Raw genomic sequence first — 27,080 nt, 5'->3', positions numbered from 1 at the left:
ATTTCTGCACCCTGCACCCTGATTGGTGTAACTCAGTGAGTTGGTCATTGTCCTGCAAACCCAAAGGTCGCAGTTCAATTCCCATACTTGGGTTGTGAGACAGGTTGAGTCCCAAGTTAAAGACACGCAAGAGCCAACTGGTCCATGTTTCTCTTACACACCAACTCACTTCTGTACATGAATTAGAAAGTAATGCATATTCATTGTAAAAATTTGGGAATTACAGATTTTACAAAGTAAATTTGGATCATTTGTAATTCCATCACCAAAAGGATCTATTTATTATATACCGTGATATTCGGGGCAGATTCTTAAATAAACTTTTTAGTTTGTCTTTTTCATTTAATATTACAAGTTGATCATTTTCTTATACAAAACATACTTTGCAAACATTAGATTAAATATCTGCATAGTTTCATGTCATATAGATGTGATATTACTTACTTCTACCCTATTTTTGAACATTTAAGTTGTTTATTATACTCTAATGAACAACTTTGTAGGAGTGATTAAAAACTCTGAGAGTTACGGTGGGGGGGGATAATTATCCCCAGGTAAGCTGTTATTTATACATTTCTGGGTTGCAATGTTTGAAAACTGGCTCCAGTATTTCTTACTAACTTTTTTGGTTTAAAAAATTATAGGGCAGAAGTTTGTTTACACATCACAGATGAATGAGTTAAGAATAACAGTTTTTACTGGGAGGAAAATCAAGCTTCCAAAGAGGTTTTAACATTCAGCATTGGTGTTACCGCAACACTCTGAGTTAAGACAATTTACAAGTCAACCTCAGGCAAGTGGCCCATAATTTGTTTGTAAAGAACCACCTGTTATCTGAAATCAGCCCAAATCACTTTTAGTTACAGAAGTTAGCCTTGTAGTTAGAACACAGCTATTAGGGCCCCAGCTTATAATTCACAATACCCTGTACTAATTTAAACATTAATATAATTTCCCTTCTTTTATCTTCCATTAACTTCCTTAAATATCACAATCTAATTTAGTACTAAATTACCCTTTTAAAAAGGCAGGGGAGCTATACTTTTTTTCAGAAAACAATCAATTAAAGAATGAATTATTTCTGCTTCCTCTTTTCATGCATGTGTTAAAACAAAAATAAGTCTTTTAATATTTATTTCCCAGGTAGGAATTATTGTAAAATCATACATCTTAGAGCTTCATTCAAAGGCATCTTATCCACTAATTACTGGGCTGGGTGTGCAAGTACCAGAGCTGCTTTATGTGCCATAAATTCATCTCCTCTGCCTTTCCGCTTCTCTGACATTGGCTGGAGCCATCAAACATGCAAATCTGAGTCAAAAAAGGGAACCTCTGTATGAGTGTGAGGAGTGAGAGGAGCTGGTCTCGGGATTTTCAGCACAGTGGGATATGACATCTTGAGTGAGCTGATGACAAGTCACCTACTCCCATGACAAGTCACCGAAGTTGGAAAACTAAGTGAAATGACAAACATAAGGAGTAAAACAAGTATTTATTAACTGACACTGAAACTTCCATTTTACTCTTAGACTTTTTTACCCATTTGCCCGATAAATACTGAGTATTCTGCCGTGCGTCAGATACTTGGAGCTGGGAACAGAGCAGGAAAAGAAGAAAAACAGGATCTATGTCTTTGTGGAGCTTCCAGTTTGGAAGAGGAATGAACAAGTGTAGAGTCAAAATTAGTGCTATAAAAGTACATAAGCTGCAATGGCACAACTTAATGTAGTCTAGGGTGTCCAAGGGAAGCCTTATACAGGAGATTTTTGAGCTGAGCACACATGGAAGCCAAGTGAAAAGGGCTGGGGGAGTCTGGAGGTAGAGAGGATGTGCCCAAAAGCCTGAGGAGGAATAGTGAAGAGTGAACGGGGCACAAGCTGAAAATGGAGAGGTGAGCACGGGAAATCAGGCAGAGAGAACCTTGGATGCCATAGTACATAACTTGTTCTTTATCCTTCTAAAAGCGACATAAAACTTTAAATGTTTCAATAAGAAAATGGCTGACTTAAATTGTTGTCTCTAAAGATCACTCTGATTGCTGTAGGAGTCTGAGTTGGCTGACAAGAACACTCGCGGGCAGTGCAATCTAAGAAGCTACCACAGTAATTCGGGTGATAAATGATGGAAACTTGGACTAGAAGCAGACAAAAAGACTGAGAGAAGTGGGCAAATTTTGAAATATACTTAAGGACTAAACTTGATCAAGCTTAATGATTAATTAGAGTAGAGTGTGAGGGGAAGTGGTATTTCTTTAAAATAAGCATCAGTGTCTTCTCTGTCCTGGGCCTCATGTCTTGTACTGGGTATCCTACATCCTTAATTCCACAGAGCTTACTATCTAGTAGAACTAACAAAGGGTGGCTTTGATGTATAGAGCCTCGCAATTGGCAAAGACTGGTGAAGATGCAATGTTGGAATATAAGTTTTACTTCAGACAATGTTCACTTTAAGATGCCTATGAGGAATTCATAGTGGAGATATAAAATAGGCAGTTGAACATACAGATCAAAACTGTGAGAGATCTGGCTAGGGACATAATTGTGAATCATTCAAGGCAAGAAAATTAAGAGATTACCTTGATAATGTATAAACAGAGAAGAGGACCAAGAACTAAGTCTTGAATTACTCAAATATTTTGAGGTAAGTTAGACCATAAATTTTTAAATTGAGTAGTGCATACTCCTAAAAGTACATGGATAAATTTGTGGTACTCAGTTTTCAGATCTTTAATTTGATTTTTCCAAGAAGTAGCCTGTAGCTTCATACTAATTCTTCTTTCCCATTTTTCTATTTATAGTTCCTCTTCTCCCTTTTTACAAGTGATAGGTGCATGTCTGACTCATTCCAAATCCTAATATGACTCCAAGTACTACTTACTATCATTTACTGTTTAGGACTATTTCACTACTTATTTAACAGTACTACTTTACTACTAGGTATAAATAAAAATCTGAAATGTTGTTGACCACTATGAGAAAGTCAATGGGTCTAATGAATAAGTAATTAATCTTTTCTATAACCCATTTGGTTTTCCATTTTTTACCCTTAATAAAACTGAAAAGCAATTATCATGTAGTAGGTTATTAAAATAGTTTTAATGATAGATCACAGAATTTGGGGCATACAACTTGGAAGGAACTCAATGCTCTCTTCCTATTTCTATCCACATGTATCTGTGAACAAGTTTTTTCATCATTTACAGTTGTAGAAATGAAAAATAAAAATTTGGACTCTCATCTCACTCTACCTTTAATTCATATTCATCAGTGGAAACATGAATTAATTTTAAAAAGCTCTACTTGTTCCACTAAAAACAAATCCCCAATATAATTACATTTTTATTATTTTAGATTTAGAAATTATAATTCCTAATAGATTATGTTATTTTGACCAAGGCATGCTGTTAATAATCACAGTAACTCAGTCCAGATGAAAATGTTTAACATTTAGAGTTATATCTTTGGAAGTTTTAATATAATCATAGGATTGATATTTGTATCTGCACTTCTGTTTCATATAAGTTGTTACGATGATTCATATAAGATATTCTAAGATAAAATATATTAGAATAAGACTCTCTTGAAGTGAAATAAAACATTAGTTCAAGCAGAAAATAGCAACTGCATAATTTCCAACTTCTCAAAAAATATTAATTTATATTTTAAATTGGTAAGAGTAGATTTCAAAGCAATATATATTTATGTTCTACTATATACATTTGAAATTATGATATAACAGTTAGAAATAAAATTTTACAATTCACAATAGGGTAGAAATTATGTGATATGTTATTGTATAAATATATATAATGAAAAAATTAGTTGTCAACTTAAAGCATATAAAACAGAGCATAGGTTGGAATTTCATTGTTGTCATTGTTCCTCCTTTTGTTTTTTACATATGAAAATCAAGACGCTAAAGTGGAACTCAGATGAAGATTTAAAAATAAGTGAACAAAACACAACATAGTCCTTTGTAATGCTTGGCGTATTTCCTTAAGGATGTAGTTCAGTTTCTCAGTACAAGGAGTCTTCAGGACTCCTAAGGCAGAAATTGTTTTTTTCTCTATGAACCAGAATTGATTATACGGGATGGGGCAAAAATAGGTTTAGAGTTGTTAATATAGAAAATTAACAATAAACATACATAAATTAATAAATAATAATACAAGAATAAACCCTTGGCTTCATGTACTCACAACCATAAACCTTCTTTCCCCTCATCCTATATTTCTATCTGAACTGACTCCTAAAAATCAAAGTGAAATTTGTGATCCTCTAACAAATACTTATGACTTCAGCCCACATACTTTGTGTACAGATTTTATTCCTGTTTCTAGCTTAAGTTTTCTCCTTCAGTCCTGAATCCATCACCCCTCACTTCTGTGTGTTACCAACAATGTGTTGCATGTATCTTTGTAAGTCATTATGAATACTTCCTGGAAAAAGATATGAAATAAATAAGTGATATGCTCCACTAAAAAAATAGCACAATAAAATATTTCTCCCATTGATAAACATTCTATAAGTTCAATTTCTAAAAAATAAAAACAAGTGAGCAGAATACTAGAAAGAAAAGCAGGAAGGAGCCAGGAGCAGGGAGAGAGTGAGCAACCAGCCTTAGTTATGAAATCATCAACGGTGAGGACTAAGGAGATAGTATTAAATTTGACCAAAACCAGTTTACTGGTGAATTTCCTGGGGATATTTTTTGAATTGTTTTTGGTAGAGATGTTGTGAGAGGACTCAGATTAGCATGGGATAAAGAAAGACTGGAAAGAAAGATATAGAAAGTGTATGTAAACAACTGTTTGGAGAAACTTGATTTGCGAAGAGGGAAGAGACAAGACAGCCAAGGGGAGATGTTAGTTCAATGAAAAGCTTCTCACAAGATAGGAGATACCAGAGCATGTTTGAATGTTCTGAGGATGTTAAGTAAAAAGACTGGTTTTGAAGATGCATGATATAATCAAGTGAAGTCTTTAAGAAAATGTGAATTAATGGTCCTTTGCTATCAGAAGAGGCAATTTCTTCCTTATAACAAGAGAAAGGGAGAACATGAGTTTGCATATAGGTAGGTATGTAAATCTGGCACAATAAATTAAGGGACTTCTCATCAATGATTCCTTTTTCCACTCTTGAAGTCTGAAGCAAGCTTCTGTGCTGGGCCTGATGGAGGAAAGGAAGGATTTGGAGACTGTCAGTGCAGAATGAGGGAGAGCAAGCTGACCAGGGTATTTAGAGATCAGGAGTTTATAGTGACTCCTGTCATCTGTGGCTTTTCAATAGCGCTTCAGTGTTCAGTGACTCAGGAAGAGCAGGGGAGAAGATACATGGATGGGTTGAGTCAGGATTGAGGTTTAGCCAGACAATTGTAACAGGAAGCCCGAGTGGCAACAGCATAAGCAGAAGTGATAAATGGCAAAAACAAGCCCAGGAGCCAAAAAACTAATGCATAATTCTTACTTCTGTCTCTTACCTGCTGTGTGAATTTAAGTAAGTTACTTAACTTGTTTAATTCTCAGATTTTTTTATTTGAAAATGTAGTAATACCTTCCCAGCATATTTCTAGGCTTTAAGAACAAAACAAAATATTGTTACACTGTTTTATAAACACGATTCCCAGAGGTTTCTAAACTTGTTGCCACAGTCGTCCTAGGAAACATCTGCTTTCACTTTGGGATCTTTCTGATCTCCTTTATCTTCTGGTAGCTACTCTCCTCTACTGCCCTGTGCCTCTGGCCTCCTCTAATTTAAAGATCTTCCATGAAATTTCCCCTCCGAGAGTCCGAAATGGTCTACCCTTGCTCTAAAATGAAGACTCGTTGTCTACATGGACAGTTCCAGTGTCCAGGTGACAGACACCAATGGTGTTTTTGTTTCTGTTTGGATTTCAAAGGAGAAAATTACGAATTCAAATAAATCCAATTACTGAAAGCAAGAAGATATTTGTGAACAAAGGTGCCCTTCTTGGTGCCCCTAATTCTCCTGGCTACCATCCCTCTCCAGGCCTGAGTTTTACCTCCACAGCTGAGACAAATATAAGGGACTGAGATCCCACTGGCAAAGACCAGTTTAAACATGAGTTCAGGGAGCTCCAGTTGGGGTTATGAAATCATAAAATATGTCTAGTACTTCAAAATGTGCCATGCCTTTAATCCACAAAGTTAATTTACATTTATTTTATGAAATATGAATTAGCTTAGGAAGAGATGAGGAATATGGGTATTACGAAATTATGTAAACAATAACAGCTGATTATTGTAGCTCAGAAAAGGTCAGAAAATGGTATCACTAATCATCTACTCTCAAAAATTACTACCTCCAGGCAATTTAGCATTATCTTCTCAGTAGAGAATTGCTCACAGTCTTTGGCAATACTAAGTAGTTCCAATAATTATGGGTTTAAATTCAAGTTGGTCTTTGAGCTAGAGCTAATAGAATTCAAGTTTGTGGAACAAGATTGTATATACTTTATTGTTGACGAATCCATTCCAAACTAGGCAGAACTGTTATTTATTTGTTTATTCCTTCACTTGTTCGTTAATTTGTTGCAACTATTTTTGAGTGTCTGCTATGGACTTGGCACTGTCCTGCACACTGAGTAGAAAATAGTAAACAGGACAAGGTTCCTGCTCTAAGGAGCTTATGTTTTCCTCTGTTGAGCAGAAGAAAAACAAATATACAAAATATCACAGGTAGTAACTACTACGAAGAGAATGAAACATAGTGATGTGAGAGGAGTGCCTTGTGACTACTTTACATTGGGTAATTAAAGTAGGCTTCTCTAAGGAGGTGACATTTAAGATAAGATCTTAATAACAAAAAGGAACTTGCTGAGCGAAAATAAAGGGAAAGACTTAAAGCTGAGGGAACAGTAAATATTAAGTAGGATTGAGCTAGGCACATATTAGCAACAGAAGTAGGACCAGTGTGGCTGGTGTGAAGGGCACAAGAGAGAGGTGATGGAAGGTGTGGACACAGGAAGAAGTAGGAGCCAGGTAAGGCAGATAGGGCAGGTGAGAGGCTTGAATTTTACTTTGTGTGACATAGAAAGAGCTTGGAGGGCGTAAGTAAGGGATGAGTGACATGATCTGACTTAAATTTTAAAAACTGGGAACTCTGGCTACCATGCAGAGAATGTATTACAGAGAATAGGGGTAGAAACAGTGAACCAGTGGTTCCAGATAGAAGTGGTGGTAACTTGGATTTGGTTATAGTAGTGGTAGAGGTGGAGAAAAATGGATGGATCAGAATATATTTGTGGTTAGAAGCAACTTATTTTGCTGATGTATTAGAGCTAGAGGATGAGGAAAGTAAAGAAATCTGGGAAATTTCTGTGGATGGGGGTGCTTTATTGTGTGAGGCACTGTGCCTGCCACTGGTGATAAAAACGAGAAAAGATTTCTTCATTTATAGAACTTACTTTCATAGGGAAAACAATAAATTAAAAAAACAAATAAATTAAGTATATAGCTATCTGATTTGTTATTGAACTGTATGAGTTCTAAAAATTATCTTTCTTTTTTTAAGTAGTATATTTATTTATTTATTTATTTTTCAAGTACAGTTACCAATTAATTTACTCACTATGAGATTTAATATTTATAATTGTAAAGTGTTGAAAATTTTCTCTTAAATACTTTCTATATCTCATAAGCTGCCAAAATCACTTAACATCAAATAATGTGTGTTTGCTCTGCATAGGTAGAAGTGCGCAGAATGTCAACTGCACACAAAAGTGACATCAAGGCACACCTTTTATATTCCTGGTAAATGGAGAACAGCTCAAAATAAGGGGCAAGATTACAAGCAGTTTGCCACATGGTATACTTAAATTTTTACTTATGCTTCAATTCCCCTCTTTCCATGAAAACTGAGTGCCAAGAATTAAAGTAATTATGAGAATAATAAAAAACAAAAACTTGAAATTAAAACTTAAATTCTAAAGATTAAAAGATGTGCTTAAACTAGAAATAATATCCTATGTAAATGATGAAGGCTGCTGCCCCTGATATGAGATTCGGGGCCTTCTAATTTACTCCTCCCGACATTTTATATCTGGGACTATTGATGTCTTTCTCATTCCCCACTTTGTTGTCAGGGCCTGCATAATACCTGACTTTGTATAGCAGATAATCAATAAACATTGAAGAATGTGCATATGAGTGGGTTTTAGATATATATCTCAACTGATATTTGAATTTGTATCATCAGTGATCAATTGCTCTTGTTTAGACCTTGTCCTCTCCTTGTTATTCTTACTTATTTTTAATTTTTAATTATTTTTTTTATTTTTCAATCACAGTTAACATACAACACTATGTTAGTTTCAGGTGTACAACCCCATGATTAGACATTTATATAAAATGTCTAATCACATACATAAATCACATACATAAATCACATAGAAGTCATCACATAGATAAATCTAGCACCCATCTGACACCATACATAGCTGTAGTATCATTGACTGTGTTCCCTATGCAGTACTTTACTTGCCCATTACTATTCTATAACTACCAATTTGTATTTCTCAATCGCCTCGTCTTTTTCACTCATATCTCCAACACCCCTCCCATCTGGAAACCATCAAAATGTTCTCTGTACCTATGAGTCTGTTTCTGTTTCTCTTGTTTTTTTTTTTTAAGATTTTATTTATTTATCTTTACAGGGGAAGGGAAGGAGAGAGGGAGAGAAACATCAATGTATGGTTGCCTTTCGTGCATCCCCTGCTGGGAGTTGGCCTGCAGGGAACTGGCCTGCAACCCAGGCATGTGCCCTGACTGGGAATCGAACCTCGATCCTCTGATTCGCAGGCCCACGCTCAATCCACTGAGCTACACCAGCCAGGGCCTGTTTCTCTTGTTATTGCCTTTGTTTCAAAGTCTGTTTTGTCTGATACAAGTATTGCTACCTGAGTTTTTTTATTATTGTTTCTTCCATTTTCATGAAATACCTTTCTCCATCCCTTTGCATTTAGTCTGTGTGTCTTTTGATCTGAAGTCAGTCTCTTGGAGACACTATATGGGAGTGTTTGTTTTGTTATCCATTCAGTCACGCTATGTCTTTTGACTGGAGCATTTAATCCATTTGCATTTAAAGTAATTATGTATAGATTAGTATTTTTGCCATTTTATTATTTATATTTGTATCCATTTTCTCCTTCTTCTTCTTAAAGAAGCTCATTTAACATTTCTTATAATACTGCTTTAGTGGTGTTGAAGTTCCCTAGCTTTTTATTGTCTGGGAAGCTCTTTAACTCCTGTGATTCTGAATGATAGCATGGCTGGGTAGAATAATCTTGGTTGTAGTTTCTTCGTTTTCATCTAGCATTCCATGCTAGTCCCTTATGGCCTACAAAGTTTTTGTTGAGAAATCAGCTGACAGTTTTATAGAAGCTCTCTTGTAAGTAATAAACTGCTTTTCTCTTATGATTTTTAAGCTTTTCTCTTTGTCTTTAACCTTTACCATTTTAATTTTGATGTGCCTTAGTATAGGCCTCTTCAGGTTTATCTTCCTGGGGGACACTTTGTGCTTTCTAAACTTGTATGACTATTTCCTTCATCAGGTTAAGGTAATTTTACATCATTATTTTTTCAAATAAGTTTTCAATTCCTCATTCTCTCTCCACTCCTTACAGACCCCTATGACATGAATGGTGGTACACTTGAAGTTACCCAGCGGCTCCTTATACTATCTCCATTTTTTTAGTTCTATTTATTTTTGCTGTTCTGATTGGGTGTCTTCTGCTTCCTTATCTTCAAAATTGTTGTTTGTTCTTCTGCTTCATCTACTCTACTGTCGTTTCCTTATAGTCTTCATCTCAGTTATTGTATTCATTTCTGACTAGCCTTTTTTATGTTTTCTAGCTCCATTTTTGTGTTTATTATCTCTTTGTTTATGTTCTCACTCATTTCCTCTACTCTTCTAAGTTCACTAAGCATCCTTATAATCAGTATTTTGAACTTTATATCTGGTAGATTGCTTGTCTCCACTTTGTTAGTTCTTTTTCTGGAGTTTTGTCCTGTTTTTTCATTTGGGCCATGCTTCTTTGCCTTCTCATTTTAGCAGCCTCCTGTGTTGGTTTCTATGTATTAGGCAGAGCTGCTACATCTCCCTGTCTTGATATAATAACCTTACGTAGTAGCTGTCCCGTAGAGTCCAGTGGTGCAGCCTCCCTGATTACCTGAGCAGGAGCTCAAGGTATGGACTGTATGCACCCTCCTGTTGTAGCTGAGCCTTGAATCCTGTTGGCACACCAATGGGAGGGATTTATCCCCAAGGCATTTACCTGCGAGGATGCACCATGACCACCATGGTGGGTCTGCTGTGCAAGAGCTGACCCCACAGAGCAAAACTCATTGACCAGGGTTCTAGTACTCACTGAGCCCACCCCTTACATGTGTCACTCATGGAGGAATTCGGGTGTGCTATGGGATAGTCTGAAACTCTCCCCATGGTACCTGAAGCTGTCCCCATGGTGCACTAGATCTGGGACCTCCTAGGTGGTTCAGGCCAAGGTCAAACATGGCTTGTGTCCTATGCAGGACCACTGTGAAGGAGATACAAAGAAATCTGCACATTTGCAGCCACTTGTTCTGGGCTTGGATGTGCCTGGGAGAGGCCAAGTTGCTAACCTACGCTGTCTGCCACTAGTGTGAACCCAGGCCATGTGCCACTAGTGCTGAACTTGAGGCTGCTTAGCAAGACATACGGGGTATGACAAGGCTGCATGCTGCCTGTTGGGACTTGTATTCCCTTGAGAGATTTCAGGAAAGTCTGCATTTATATGGAAAAGTAATAGAAAAAAAAGGCTTCTGTGGGCTTTCAAGATGAATGGGGCAAGATCTCAGAGAATCACCAAAGAGTGTTAGCTGAGTTGATGGGGACTCAGATATGGTGCCTGCCAGCTTGGTTAAGGAGGGCCCAGCAAAGAAACAATGGCCTCTGCCAGCACCTACATCTGGGAGAAAACTGACCTTTTAACCTTCACTCTAATGGAAGATGACTCAGCTTCTCCCTGTATGTCCAAGACTCACCACCCTCCAACGACTGCCCCAGTGATGGAGCTCAGAGGGAGTAGATCCAAATAATGTGTGCATGGGCCCTTTAAGAGGAATGCCTGAAACTTTAGCAGCCTTACATCTCACTCAGTCATAATCCTCACAGGTTTTCACAGCCAGAAGATATGAGACTTCTCTTCCCAGCACTAGAATCCTGGTGTGGGCATGGGACCCCCATCTCCTCAGGGGGGACCTCTGCCACTGAGATATCTCTCCAGATTCTTAACTACCACATATGGATGTGGGACCTGCCCATTCTACATCTCTGCCCTTCCAAACAGTCTCCCAGTGGCTTCTTCTTTATATCCTTATTTATAGGACTTCTGTTTAGTTAAATTTCAGACAGTTCTGAATTATGGTTATTCTGAGGTTTAGTTGTAAGTCTGACAGCTGTGGGAGGTTTCAAGTAGCACGTTTATGTACCTATGTCGCCATTTTGACCCGAAGCCTCTCTTTGTTTTTTGTTTTTTTTATACAAATACGCCTGGAAATTATAGCCTGTTTCTTAGGGTGATTAAGTTTGAGTTGATTATATTTATAGCAAGAGAAATGAGATGACAAGAGAAGCCACAGCATTCTCATGGAGCGAGATCACTGGGAAGCATGATGAAAAGGCACAGATACTGGCAGCAAAGATGTCATGAGTGAACTCCCCACTTAGAGGACTAATTTATTTATCAATCATATACTCAGCACCAAGTCTTTGCCTGGCACCATAGCAGGCCCTAGAAATACAAAAATGAATAAGATAGAATTTTCCCCTCAACTGACTCATAATTCATAGTTAGGGATAAACATAAGAACAAAATGTTTCCTTTGGTCCCATGCTTCCTACATCCAATCCGCTGGCATATCTAGTAGAGTCTAATTAGTCCCCTTTTCTGTCCCTTTCTCTCTATGCTGATTGCCACAGCCACAGGCCCAATCCAGGCTGCCCTATCTTTTATCACAACTGTATAATGGCCTCCCTTAACAATATTTGCCTTATTTTACCCTAAATCCATGCCAAAAATCTAATCAAGGCTCCATATCTCCATACTTTACCTAGAGAGCTCTTTCTGAGACACTTTTCTAACTTTAAGCATTGCGATGACTTACTGTTGCCTTTAGATCCAAGTTTAATTCTTTAATACTCCTTTAAGACTTCATCTCTTCTCCTCAGCTTACCAGCCACTAAAATATCTCTGGGTCACTTCTTCCTCTCTATATTCACATGGTTAACTTCTTTGTGGCATTCAGATCTCAGATATCTCAGTTATTCCTAGAAGTTTTCCTCAGCCTCCCTAAACTGGATAAGGTTCTCCCATTATACACTTATGCATCATCCTATGTGCCTCTTGCCATTAGCACTTATAACTCTGATTTTTAAAAGTTTTTTTCTCTCTCCCCTGTTAAACTGTAAAGGTACTTCAGAATAGACATTGATTGGTCTGAAAAATGTGTAAGGTATTTACACAAACATAGGTCCTGGAGGTAGCTATTCTAAGCTGAGGGAGGGGCCTAAATCATGAATCTGTGTGATGTTTAAAGAAACTATAATTATATAGCATGAGACAAAACTGTGGAGGTACATAGCAGCCAGGTTATAGAAAGACTTACATGTTATGTGAAGGTCTATGAACTTTATCAAAAGTATTTTTTTTAAGTATTTTAAATCAGTGTTCCACAGAGCCCTGTGATCATGGAGTCATAGGATCATAGAAGGCCTTTAAGGGAATTAGAAAATGGCACCCACTTCAGGAGACATAGGTCAGCACCAGGGCACTTGGCTTAGGGAAAGGGCTTGCCCTGGTTTCTTTCAGTGCTTACTAGCCCCTTCTCAGTCACACACGGTGCCTGGACTCTGGATTCCTCAGAGCTCTCTAAGAGGATGCAAATGAGGGTCTTCCAATAGACTGTGCTCTGATTCCCTTTTCTCCTCACTGCAGAAATCACAGAAACTTTGCCTTTATTTTATATAAACAATTATAAATATATATTATGTGGCTTCTAAGATTTGAAAATAGACCTCTCTTGCTTAGATAGTAAAAATGTTTGAATACCTTAGGAAATGGAGAGCAGTTGAAGGCTATTAAATTGGGGAATAAAGCAATCAGGTATATATTTTAATAACACCATTCTGGCAATAAACTGGAAAATAGATTGTGAATAAGGAATAAAACCAGAAGCAAAAAATTAATTACAAACATTTTTCCAGAACCTAGGTGATTGACAGTAAGGTCAGATCTTAGATAGGATAAGTGGAAATAAAGGAAAAGTCTAAATCTAAAAAATTATATGAAATATTAGATATGTGGCTGAAAGAGAAGGATAACTTCCTATTTTTGTTGATGAAATGATTCGCCTGGATACAAACTAAAAAAAAAAGTACAGAGTGTTCATTAGAAGGAAGATAAGGATAATTTGGTTCTCTGTTCCATTTGAGGAGCACTCCAAACTTCCCAAGTAGAGACAGTGGCCAAGCTGACCTTGAACTCAGATTTACAGAACACCAGAGCAATAAGAGAATTTCAAAATCATTGAACTCAAGTTAAACACAGAGATGGAAAAAAATTAAACGGAAATTGGGGGAACCAGGATTAGGACTCACATCTGATTTGTAACTCAGTATTCTTCCCATCATACCATGCTCCGTATGGTTCTCACTTTTTCATCGAAATATTCATTGATATCATAAAGTCAAATCAAAATAGAATGAGAAAATGTATAACTCTGAATTTTATTTATTCTGATTCATATAAATTTATAGGATTTTAGTAGATTTAAGTATAGGAAAACAAAATCAACATTTTAAAATGTGTTGCTTAATGTGTATATATTTTCAAATACAGATATATTATCAAACATATCACATCTTTTTTATCCATTCATCCATTGATAGACACTTAAGTTATTACCATATCTTAGCTATTGTAAATAACACTGCAATGAACATAGTGGTGTATAAATCTTTTTAAATTAGTGTTTTTGCTTTCTTTGAATAAATACCCTGAAGTATTATTGCTGAATCATATGGTAGTGCTTATTTTAATTTTTTGAGAAGCTGTTTTCCAAAGTGGCTGTACTAGTTTGTGAGAACCTACCATGTGTCAGTTTGCACTTCAGGCCTTATGGGAAATGAAGACCTGAGTGGTTAGGAAATGTTTCATAAGGCTATGGAGTGTGATCTTGGCCTTGAATTGGGCTGATTTGTGGTGGGAATTTGGGAGGCAAAAAGCACCATGAAATAAAATGCAGAAGGAGAAATGAGCTCATTATGATCTCAGGTCAGTGAGTGTGTGGATTGGCTGGATCAGCAGTGCTAGAGGTATAAAAAGAGGCCAAGATTTAGAGTCCCTTCTATGATGCTTATTCATTCTTAAGTAAAAACTGTATACAAGACATTAAGGAAACAAAGAAAATTTAAACACAGCTTTTATTTTTATAAAAGCTAAGTAACTCTTTGAGGGGAGAGGAAGTGGCTTGTGTTACTTCCAGAAGTTGAAGCTGAGCTGGGGGTGTGCGTCAGGATGAAGTGAGACTACTCAACCTGGCATCAGGAAAGCCAGCTAGAACGCTACTGCAGCAATGCAGTTGGGAGGCACCAGACCCTCGTTTCATGAAATTTGACGTGCACTCTCATCTGTGGACAGAGTGCTAGACTAGTGAGCTAAGTAGTCTCCAGTCCTATAAGTCTCTGCCTATGAAATTCCCATTCAATGCCTCTTTTCCATGTTGCATTCACTAATTTACCTGGCTTGAGATTTGTTACTGGCCTCTCTGCTTTTCTGGGAAACTGCCTAAAGACCAACCACTGATGCTGAAATAGCAATTTCTTCCCCCTTTGCGGAAAGCTGTGATCTTTCCCAGATGACAGCTGCAGAGAATCCTATAAGCATTTTATATAAGGGAAATGACGTAGTAAATGAAAAAAGAGAAACAATATATTCACTGTAGGAGATGGCTTCTATGGATCATAAACCCGAGTTACTCTTACCCAGACTTAGAGACAGAGCAGAGCCCTATTTTTAAAGTATAGAATGAAGTAGCTGTCCTTTGGTCTTTGCTGAAGGAAAAGAGCCTCAAATATAAAGTGAGTATGGGAGAATGGCCTGCATATGCATAGTGTCGCATGGTGTGGCAGCTGTAGTCTTTCCGTAGAGAGTCCCTTAGAGACTTCATTTCAAATAATAAAAAGCTACAACATTGAGGGGATTGGCACCAGAGTCAGAGTGCAGGACCTTTGTCACAGTCATTTAAGTCTACATAAGACTCAGTATACCCATTCCTTTTTAAATGAACCACACACAAGCCAAGTAGAGTTTCCCTTCACAACCTAGAGCAGTGGTTTTCCGAGTACGGTCCCAGACCAGGAAATGCAGATTCTGTCTTCTGAATCAGACACTCTCTCAGGATGGAGCCCAGCAATGTGTGATTTAATAAACCATCCATGTGTCTCCAACGCACTTTGAAGTTTAAGAACCATTGATGTAGATTTTGTTGCTTGGCCTGAGTTTACTGCTTTCCAGTATGATCCTTGACCCTGCTGATGGCCAGCAGTTGGATTGGTCCTTAAATAAGTCCCAAAATTATTTTTTTGCAAACCAGAGAGGTGTGGATGATGTAGTGCATGAGCTTTGAGATTACCACTTACTATCATTTTAGGCCTATTTGAGCTTTAGTTTCTGTTGCAGAAGGAAGAAAGCAATGTCTACCTTTTAATGTTTCTGCTTATATTAAATAATATAGACACAATACACAATCCAAATATATCCCACTGTGTCAACTATTATGCCATTTGAATAAACCAAAGACCACAGATCAGTATAAGAAGCTCAGTTCTTTGCTTTTATAAATACTGTATTTTTATAAATATAGTATACCTAGTTAAATTTGAATAGCAGAGAAGTACAAGCTACTTTTTACTGAGTATTTCCAAATGTGGTATTAAACATAACTTACTTTTAAGAAGTATTGATCTTGATCATTATTAATGTTTTTATCTGAAATCCAAATTTAGCTGACTGGGTATCCTATAGTTTAATTTGCTAAGTCTATAACCCTTTTAATAGGTAGCATTGGCTACCTAGTGGAGAGACACAGAACTAGCCAGCTGAGCCAGGGATGACTTCCCAAAAGACAAAATAAATTTTAATTAAGTATTAAAAGAAAAATAGGAATGAGCTAAGGAAGATAACTCGTGTCTATATTAGAGGGGTTTTTTTGGCAAGTAATGAAAATAAATCTGAGCTTACTTAATCAAAAAGGGGAATAAATTAGAAAGACATGTGGAATATCTTCTCCAAGGGTATATTGGACAACTAAGCCCTGGGAAGAACAATGATGGACTGTGAGGAAGTAGTCTGGGGAGTCCAATAGGATCCCTCTCTCTTTCTGTGGTCCTTGCTTCTTACCTTATATCTTCTTTAGTCCCCATCTTCTGGCAAATAAGCTTTTACTATTTTGTAGGGAAGAAAATTACCCCAATATTAAAGCTCTCAAGTTTCTTCCAGTATTTCTTCTATTCAGACAGTACCTCTGAATCTCGTGGTGCCAGTTCCAGATCCCCCAAAACAGGGACTGGCCAAACTTGACAATTAGTCCGTGATTAACCTCTGTGAATTTGTCACTCCTCCTGCAACCAAGCAGGTGCTTCTTGGAGAAAAAGTCCCAGTAGACATCACTATATCGGCATATATCTGATGCTTCCAGAACATTAGTCCTGTCCCTTTTCTGGAAAACTGTTAAATTATGTTGATGTTTATTTATTTTAATCCTCAGTTTTAATAGACTAATGGCACACAATAAGGTCCATGAAATAAATGGATTTTTTTTAGGTGAAAAGTTTCCACAAGGAGAAGCCTTAGCTGGTAGTGGACTTTAACGATCCCCAGTGAACACTTACATGTGCTTCATCAGGGCACAGGAAGAGAGCAGACAGACATATTAAGTACCTTTGCAAAGAGTCATAATGATTTGAAGCCACTTGGATCAGCCTCAATTTGTGTGTGTGTGTTTGTATGTGTATCTTGTATTTTTTCCCACTTTTCTCTGTTCACTAGCATAAAGCACGTCTCTTTTCTTAAGTATATTTTATTGATTATGTTATTACAGTTGTCCCAAAGTTTTCTCCCCTTTATTCCCCCCACCATGCATGTCCCAACCCTCCAGCATTCCCCCCACCTTAGTTCATGTCCATGGGTTGTACATATAAGTTCTTGGGCTTCTTCATTTCCTGTACTGTTCTTAACCTCCCTGTCTATTTTGTATCTACCATTTATGCTTGTTATTCACTGTACCTTTCCCCCATTCTCCCCCTTCCCTTCCCCACTGATAACCCTCCATGTGATCTCCATTTCTGTGATTCTGTTCCTGTACTAGTTGTTTGCTTAGTTTGTTTTTTAGGTTCAGTTTTTGATAGTTGTGGTTTGCTGTCATTTAGTAAAATGACAACAACTACTGTTCATAGTTTTTTATCTTCTTCTTTTCCTTAGATAAACCCCTTTAACATTTCATATAATAAGGGCTTGGTGATGATGAATTTCTTTAACTTGACCTTATCAGGGGAGGACTTTACTGCCCTCCCATTCTAAATGATAGCTTTGCTGGATAGAGTAATGTTGAATGTAGGTCCTTGCCTCTCGTGAATTGGAATACTTCTTTTTAGCCCCTTCTTGACTATAAGGTTTCTTTTGAGAAATCAGCTGATAATCTTGTGGGAACTCCTTTGTAGGTAACTCTCTCCATTCCTCTTGCTGCTTTTAAGATTCTCTGTCCCTATAATTTTGGGTAACTTAATTATGATATGTCTTGGTGTGTTTCTTCTTGAATCCAACTTCTTTGGGCTCTCTGAGCATGCCGGATTTGCATGTCTAGTTCTTTTGCCAGACTGGGGAAGTTTTCCTTCATTATTTGTTCAAATAAGTTTTAAATTTCTTGCTCTTCCTTTTCTCCTTCTGGTATCCTATGATTCGATGTTGGAATGTTTAAAGTTGTCATAGAGGTTCCTCATTCTCTCCTCACTGTTTTGAATTCTTGTTTCTTCACTCTCTTCCAGTTGGATGTTTATTTCTTCCTTTTGTTCCAAATTGTTGATTTGAGTCCAGGTTTCCTTCCCTTCACTCTTGATTCCCTGTGTATTTTCCTTTATTTCACCTTGTATAGCCTTTGTTTTGTGGCTGAACTCAACCATTTCTGTGAGCATCCTGATTATCAGTATTTTGAACTCTATATCTGATAGGTTGGACATCTCCTTGTTGCTTAGTTGTTGTTTTTTTTCCCTGGAGTTTTGATCTTTTCTTTCACTTGGGCCATATTTCTTTGTCTCAGTGCACCTCTTATGTTGTAAGGGATGGAGCCTAAGGTAGTCTCTAGGGCTGGGCAACCCATGTCCCCATGTCACTGTGTTGTGGCACTATACGTGGGAAAGGTGTCAGAGAGGGAACAATCCCTCTTGCTCGCCCCACTTACTGTCACTTCCCACACTTCCTGGGCCCTTCTGTTGCTGATTTCCAGATGGATAGACTTGTGTATATTCTAGGATTCTGTGGGTTTCTCCAACGGACTCTTCTTTGAGTTCTGTGGGTTTCTCCCACTGCTCCCCAGTTGTTCCTCTTGGCTTATCTGTGTGGGAAGTCCCATCTACCAGCTTCCCCCTGGTCTGCCAGGTCTACCACCTTGCCAAGCATCCTTTCTACCCTGACTTCCCTTCTCTACCCCTGGCTGCCATCTCTGCCCTTCCTACTGGTCTGGATGAATATTTCTTCCTAACTCCTTTGTTGTTGGACTTCTTTGCAGTTTCATTTTCTCACAATTCTGTTTGGTTTTTGTTTTTAAATTCATTGTTATACTTATTTTGGTTGTGTGAGGAAGCAAAGAGTTTCTACCTATACCTCAATCTTGGCCAGAATTCTCTTTTCTTAAATAAAGTTTTAAATATGTATTATTTGTTCTTAACCTACCTTTACTGAGTCTAGGAGTAAAAGAAATATAAGACATTTTTGCTACTGTAACCTTAAGAAGTTTTCTGCTTTCATTGTAATCTATACAATCTATACAATTCACATGCAATCTATAGAAGTATTTATTTTAAATAGATTCTGATAGTTTTGAATGATTGTTTTCATTAAGTGTGTGCAGTGTAATTCCCCAGCTAGTGTTTTCTGTTGGATAATGTATTATTGCATTTTGTCTAGTACATTTAGCATGGATCAGGTTTCTCTGTGATGTAACCATTTGGTCTATAATTAATTCATCTATTTGGCCAAAGAGAATAGTAAATACTACATGGAGACAATAAAGAGTGACTCATTTAGGGGACATTCTGTAATAACCACTAGCTACTGTAGAGTTAAGTTTCAGACCCTGTGACCTGAACCCTCCTTCTGAATCGAGGCTTGAGAAGGTCTGAGTGTGGCTGGGTGTAGTTAAATATATAGAGTGGGGCAAGAGCAGAGTAGGCATGAGTTGGTGGGAATTCTGCCAAGCATGCTGATTTTTAGAAGCTTTTGCCAAAGCTGCCATAGAGCTATAATTTCTATCAGAACAACTGACTGTTTTCTTAGTGGTAGGGGAGGAGTAAGATGAAAGGAGAATTAAGTCACACTGTATAAATTTAGACTCACGAAAGGCCTCATTTTTGCATTTTTTCCCCAAATTTCATTCATTATATTTCTTCCTCCCTTTCTCATACAGAATTTCAAAAAGTTCTTTCAGTATCTTGAGTGTAGCTCCCTCTTCTTTTCTCTCCCATTAGCATAATTGTTCCTCTACTATAGTCTCTTCTCATACCTTCTGATGCAAATGTTCTTGTCCCATTTTCAAAACTATAATACTATACTCTTGGCCAGTGCACTAAGTATTTCACAAGATTATCTCATTTAATCCATACAGCAATTACATTATTCCTATCTTCACTTGAAGAAACTGAGGCTCCCAGATGTCAAAATGACTTGCCCAAAGTCACACCGCTCCTAAGCTGTAGAGCTGGAACAACATCCCGTTTGTACTTAGATGTAACCAAGGCTTCCAGGCCCTTGTTTTTTGGTTCTCTGCTGTGATATATGCCCACTTAAAATTTTGGAAGAAACACAAAAGTGGAAATATGCTGTTAAAAATATTCATAACCTCTATATTCATAAAGAACCAGAGCTGAAACTTTATCTTTTCCTTCAGTATTTTTAAGTTAAATTTATTGGGTTGACATTGCTTAGTAAGATTATATCCATTTCAGGTGTACAATATTATAATACATCACCTGTGTATTTCAGTGTGTGCTTATCACTCAAAGTTTAGTCTCCTTCTGTCACTGTGTATTTGACCTCCTTCACCCTCTTCACCCTCCTGCCCGCTTTCCTCTGGTAACCACTATATTGTATTCATGAGTATTTTTGTTCTAGCATTTGTTTGTTGTATTTGTTTATTTGTTGCTTTCTGTTTTATATCTGACATATGAATGCAATCATATGATTCTTGTCCTTTTCGTTCTGACTTATTTCACTCAGCACAGTACTCTCAAAATCCATTCATGTTGTTGCAAATGGTAATATTTCATTTTTTTTGTGGCTGAGTAGGTTTCCATTGTATGTATGTACCATGTATTCTTTCACAATTTATTGAAGGATACAGATTGTTTTCATGCCATGGCTACTGTGAATAATACTGCAATGAACATATAGTTTTACAATAAATATTTTCAAATTTGGGGGGTGAATACCCAGAAAAGAAATTTATGGGTCATATAGTAGCTCTGTTCTTAATCTGTTGGGGAATGCCCTCCTTCTAGCAGTTTTTAATGCACAATAAACAGGATTTTTTTAATTTTAACACAAGCATCTATTGATTATTTTTTTAATATTTTTTTATTTAATTCTTGTTCAAGTACAGCTTTCTGTCTTATATTCCACAAGCATCTATTGATTATTTTTAATGAATTAAAGTCCTTAAAAATGTATAAAATTAAAAGTCTCATTTTACAACAAAACACACTGTAATGTCTATGAAAGAAAGTATACAATACATGTTGTTTAAAATTACATCTTCAAAATGGAACAAATAATTTCTTAGGTGTTATTTAACTTTTCAGTAATATTATATCATGTTCCAGAATACTAAATTTTTAGTGCAAAATTTAAATGTGATTCCATGGACATGTTAATGATGATATGGGGTTTTTTTGTTTGTTTCTAAAATATTTGCTGCAAGGAAATATACCAGAATGTCCAAAAGAAATGAAACTAGGAAAAGGTTAAAATTAACCTTTTAATCTCATGGATAATTCTGGTCCACAAAAAGAATATTGTAGGCTTATATCTGAAACAGCAAGAACTGAAAGAGTGAAACTATCAACTAAATTACATGTGTAGAGTAAAGAGAAAATTTATATGCAAATGGTTCTCTCAAACAGTGTGTCAGAAATATGATAAAGGTTGCACATTTTACTGGGAAAAGGTTTTTTTTTTTGAAGCTAGTAGTATATCTATGTGTTTCAGAATAAATGCAAACAGTGGTTTTACTCACAAAGGTTATCTACTGGTAGGGAAAGAAAATTAATTTTAAATAGCTATGACCTTCTAATTAAATGCTTTTTGAAGTGATTGGGTGGAAGGGAAGTTGAGTGCCCTAGTTTGGCTTAGTATTCTTTCCTTTCTATTTTAAGAATTTGAATGTAATGGGAGGGAGGCGGGGAGCATGGGGTGGGGGGCGGGCAGGATTGAGAATATAAGACAGAAAGCTCTACTTGAACAAGAATTAAATAAAAAATTATTTAAAAAAAGAATTTGAATGTAAATTCCCCTCTTTATACTCGCAATTTCTTTTTTCATTTAAAACAATCAAGTCTGAATAACATTATATCAGCAGAGGCTTCAGAAAAATACACACCCAGTTAGAAATTGTACCTCACCAGCATTGTACCTTGTCAGTAAAATTTAATTGTCTTACAAAATGGGAATCAATGATTCATAATTGTTCTGATTTAAGTGTGAACACTTAAATAAATGAAGTGATCAGAATGGTCTGGCAGATAATAGACCCTCTAAAAATTTCAATTTCCATCCTATTTACCTTTTAACAAATCTTCCAGGACCACATCTTTGAGTCACCAATCAATAGCTGTAACTCTAAGAAGTGTCCTATATTACAATTGACACATATATTCATATCTGTTATCTGTCCAGTTACTCCTCCCACTAACTTCAAGCATGCTTACTCTTTCTGTGGGAAACAGAAGTTCAAAGAGATGAAGTAATTTGACCACGGTCACATAGCAGATATGCAACTGGGACTCATATCTAAGCCTTCTGACTGCTAGTCCAATGCTTTTTTCAGTGCGCTAAAGCTGTGTACTTCATCTACATGTTCAGGAAAAACCATCTGATTTAGGCTGTGATTTCCTTACCCCAGCAATAGACAATTAAGGTTTACACTGTATACAAAAGAAAAAAGTTATTTGTTTGAAAGAATAGAGCCTGGAGAATTTTTTAAATATCATCTACTCCTTTCAATGGTAAGCAGTGTTTTGAGATATGATTAGTATTCTGAGCATGGGGTGATGGTAAACATTATGTTTTTGCATTATCATGAGATGAAAAAATTACCCACTCTCAAAGGACCAGCTGCTGCCTGGAGACTGGCACCCATGATGCCTCTATTCTCCACACTATTTTAATTGGTAGTTTTCCATGAATTAGTTTTTAATCAGTCAAAAAGGAAATGTATGTGCAAACCTATTAAAGCCATAGCATCTGTTATGATAAAATGACATCATTAAATCTTAGTAAATGAAATGTTCCATTTCAGGATTTTGAGGCTAATTAGGGTTCTCAGTGAAATAAAAGTTTCTATATCTCAGCTCCTCAAAGAGGTATAAAAATTGTAGAAAATGATAGAAAATTTTTCTATACTTTTTTCTATAATATTTCTACTACCATGTTATAATTTTGTATTGATGTACACAATATAGATCAAACTGTTCATCACATTAAATGTACATTAGGTCCTCAAATAATGGTGTTTCATTTAATGTCATTTCATTATTAAGTTGATAATATCATATAGGAACTTTTACTTTTGTTTATATCATTTAGACTACAGTAAAATTGGTCTTGTTGTATATTGTTTTGCTTGAAGTTGCAGAACCTGTCAACAGCATTGTGAAGACTTACTGTAGGTGATCCTAAAAAGAAAGAGCCCAAATTTTCAACTAGGAAGACATGAGATCATATCAAATCTCTACCCAAATTCTTGGCAGGTTTATACTAAAATATTAGCCAGTTGGTACAACTCTCATTTATATCTTAATAAATTTTATTCCATAAGACTATGGAAAGAATCCACTACTTAATATTCTAAATGAACAAATTGGCCACAAATAACAATCATTTATTAGGTGCTTATTACATACCAGGGTCTGTGCTAAGAATTTATAGGTACATTATCTCATTTATTTTTTGCCCAAAGTTTTTATAGCAGGTATTATTTATATATCTATTTTACAGATGAGAAAGAATATGGAGGCTTAGAGAGGTTAAGAAAATTACCAATATTTATAAACTTGGGAAATGGAGGGCTCAATAATTGAACTTAGACTTATTCTTACACTTATTTAACAAATATTTTCTAAGGAATGGATGTCCTGAACAAAATCAGGGAACTAAGGAATGGAAGGTGAGTAAGCAATCAACCATGGCTTACTCACCTCATCCTGGGCACTGTGTGGAAAATGGGTTGAAGGGTGACAACAGAGAATTCAGGGAGAGTAGTTAGAAGGCTGTGGAAGTAACCCAGGTAAGAGATGATGTTCACTTCAACCAGAGGGCTTGCAATGAAGATGAGTAATCCTGGGTGGATTGCAGATATATGCTTGTACTTTGCAGATATACTGTGCAGTTCTGTAACCCTCAGTCCAACCAATTAAAACCAATCAAACTTATGATGTAACTGGAAGCTATGTGTCCTTCTAATTACACCACACCTGATGCATTCCCGGTCAGATATTCATGGACTGAAGTTCATGATAGGCCTTGACCAGCAGTGTAGTCAATGTAGAAAAGGCTGGGAAAGCTGAGTGTGTTTTATTCTTTTTAATTTTCTTCATTTGAAATTTTCTTTCTGCATGGAATTGTTTTAAAATTGCTTATTTTCTTTGCTCCGCCACTTCACAAGGTTAGGTCATAATAATATTCTTTGAGAAATCCTCCTCAACACTTCTGAGCTTTGCATTCTCCTGTCCTTTCAGGGTCAATGATTGTATCCTGCGGGTGAACGAGGTGGATGTGTCAGAGGTTTCCCACAGTAAGGCCGTGGAAGCCCTCAAAGAGGCGGGGTCTATCGTTAGGCTCTACGTGCGGAGAAGACGACCCATTTTGGAGACTGTTGTGGAAATCAAACTGTTCAAAGGACCGAAAGGTAATAAAACCATAAATGACTGCACAGTAGGACGCTGATGACAAACCATTTTCTTAAAGTTTATGCTATAACCCACCTTCAATGTACTCTCTTCTTTTCTGCCCTGATATTCGGCGTGGACCTCAAGATCTGAAACCCTGCAGTAGTGCTTATCACAGAGTGTAAAAGAAGCCAAAACTCTAAATGTGAAGGCAGAGAAAAAGAGAATAGATTTATGTAGAAATATCCTTAAAAGCAATAATAACAATAACCATTTAAATTTTTTCTATAAATTTTACATCCTAGCAGATCCTAATAGCTTGGCTGGCATATTAATACCTTCCAATTTTTCAGATATAAATGGTTACCCTTCTCATTTGGAAAAACATTAATAGTGATGATAATAATAATAATTAAAATAATCTATCCTGAAATGGCAACTGTCATATTTTAAAACACTGTTGTGATGTTTTTATTTTGCAATACTCTGATGTATTTTACCCAACAAATACTAAGTCACATTTTATATTTGCAATAGTCAAAATAAGTTAAAATTTGTTTTATGAAATGCTCACAAAAATTACCTCTCCTGAGGTAATTGCAGTTATCCTGGGAAATCACATAAACATTGAGATGCATAATTATTTTAATGTTTAAGAATAGTCATTTGAATCCTGCTTTTCAGAATGATGACATTCAATAGTAGCTTAACAGTATTTCACATATTTTAGAAAAATCTAATAACTGGCTTAAGTACTTTAAATATTTTAGAAGATAATGAGTTTATAGTTACCGTAATATTTTAGTAAAATCTCTTCCCTATATCTTTTCTTTATTGTTGTTCAATTACAATTGCCCTGATTTCCTCCCCATTACCCTCCCCTACCCTACCCACTCCCAAACTCCCACATTCAATTACAGTCAATTCTCTCCCTATTGCCTTTGTCCGTGGATCCTTTTCACATGCTCCCTGACTTGACCCTTCTTCCCCTTCTTTCCCCCATTATCCCCCTCTTCCCTCCCGTCTTCCCTTTATCTTAAAATCTATTTTATCTCTAATGCTGTATGCAATTAAAAATAAAAAGCATACCACCTTCTCTGGGAGGTGGTAGTCGGTGGTATTTAAGATCTCAGGTAGAAGAGTCAGACAGAACTAAGTTTGAAAGCCTCCTTTTTACCACTTTGACATTGGTAGCACCAATCTCCTCATTACCAAATGGATTCATACTGGTAGTATCTCTCTCATGGGGCTTATGAGAATTATGCAGTTAACCAATATGTAGCATGTGATGAGCAGTGGAGCTTGCTGGTTAAAAGTGTAGGCTCTAGACCAAAAATGCTAGGCTTGAACCCAAGACATTCTGAAACTAAAAATAGAAAGCCACTGGGGCCTGCGAGGTCCGTCTCACTGCTCACACGTCTGCTGGTTTATCCACACGTGGATGTGTGACCGCACTCAGCCTATCCCGTACCCTCACTGGGTCCACACTGCTACCCCACTGCCTGTGCGCCTGGGTCACCTGGGTCGTGGGATTCTTCCTTGGTTGTGGGAGAAGGCACAGTTATTATAGTCACAAATGAGAGGAACATATGAAGGCTAAACTAATTGAAATGAAGAGAAATGCACAGGAAACCAATAGTGATGGAAAGGAAACTGGGACTCAAATCAATGGAATGGACCAGAAGGAAGAACAAAACATTCAACCAGAAAAGAATGAAGAAATGAGAATTCAAAAAAATGAGGAGAGGCTTAGGAACCTCCAGGACATCTTTAGACATTCCAACATCCTAATTATAGGGGTACCAGAAGGGGAAAAGAAACAGTCACGAGTGGAAAACTTATTTGAACAAATAATAAAGGAGAACTTCCCCAGTCTGGCAAAGGAAATAGACTTCCAGGAAATCCAGGAAACTCAGAGAGTCCCAAAGAAGTTGGACCCAAGAAGGAATACACCAAGGCACATCATAATTACATTAGCCAAGATTAAAATGAAGGAGAGAATCCTACAAGCAGCAAGAGATAAGGGGACAGTCACCTACAAAGGAGTTCCCATCAGACTGTCAGTGGATTTCTCAAAAGAGACCTTACAGGCAAGAAGGGGCCGGAAAGAAGTATTCCAAGTCATGAAATCCAAAGACCTACAGCCAAGATTGCTTTATCCAGCAAAGCTTTCATTTAGAATGGAAGGGCAGATAAAGTGCTTCTCAGATAAGGTCAAGTTCAAGGAGTTCATCTTCACCAAGCCCTTATTATATGAAATGCTAAAGGGACTTATCTAAGAAAAAGAAGATAAAAAAATGAACAGTGAAAGGACAGGAAACTCACAGTTATCAACAACCACACCTAAAACAAAAGCAAACCAAGAGGACAGCTAGATCAGGAGCCGAACCATAGAAATGAAGAACACATGGAGGGTTAGCAACAGGGGAGTGGGAGGAGGAGAAGGGGGGAGAAGGTACAGAAAATAGCATAGACAATAGGTAGAAAATAGATAGGGGGGAGGACAAGAATAGTAGAGGAAATATAGAATCTAAAGAACTTGAGACACATGGTCATAAACTAAAGGAGGGGAATGGTTGGGGAGGGGGTGTGCAGGGTGGAGGGGAATGAAGAGGGGAATAGAACAACAAATGTAATGGCATAATCAAT

General features: G+C 36.9%; 1 protein-coding gene across 13 annotated transcripts in view; it reads left to right on the top strand.

Annotated features, from left to right (window-relative positions):
• Nucleotides 1-27,080, top strand: part of DLG2 (discs large MAGUK scaffold protein 2) — a 1,965,529-nt gene that overhangs the window by 1,380,948 nt on the left and 557,501 nt on the right. For all 13 annotated transcript variants that reach the window (XM_037042840.1, XM_037042852.1, XM_037042842.1 and 10 more), the window contains one exon: nucleotides 24,282-24,451. In XM_037042840.1, the coding sequence (XP_036898735.1) occupies nucleotides 24,282-24,451 (170 nt within the window). The remainder of the gene's footprint in view (nucleotides 1-24,281; nucleotides 24,452-27,080) is intronic.

This window comes from Sturnira hondurensis, unplaced genomic scaffold, assembly GCF_014824575.4.
Source record: "Sturnira hondurensis isolate 20B ecotype Veracruz unplaced genomic scaffold, ASM1482457v3 Scaffold0003801, whole genome shotgun sequence".
In the NCBI taxonomy this organism is placed as follows: Eukaryota; Metazoa; Chordata; class Mammalia; order Chiroptera; family Phyllostomidae; genus Sturnira; species Sturnira hondurensis.
This window is presented reverse-complemented; position numbering and strand designations above follow the sequence as displayed.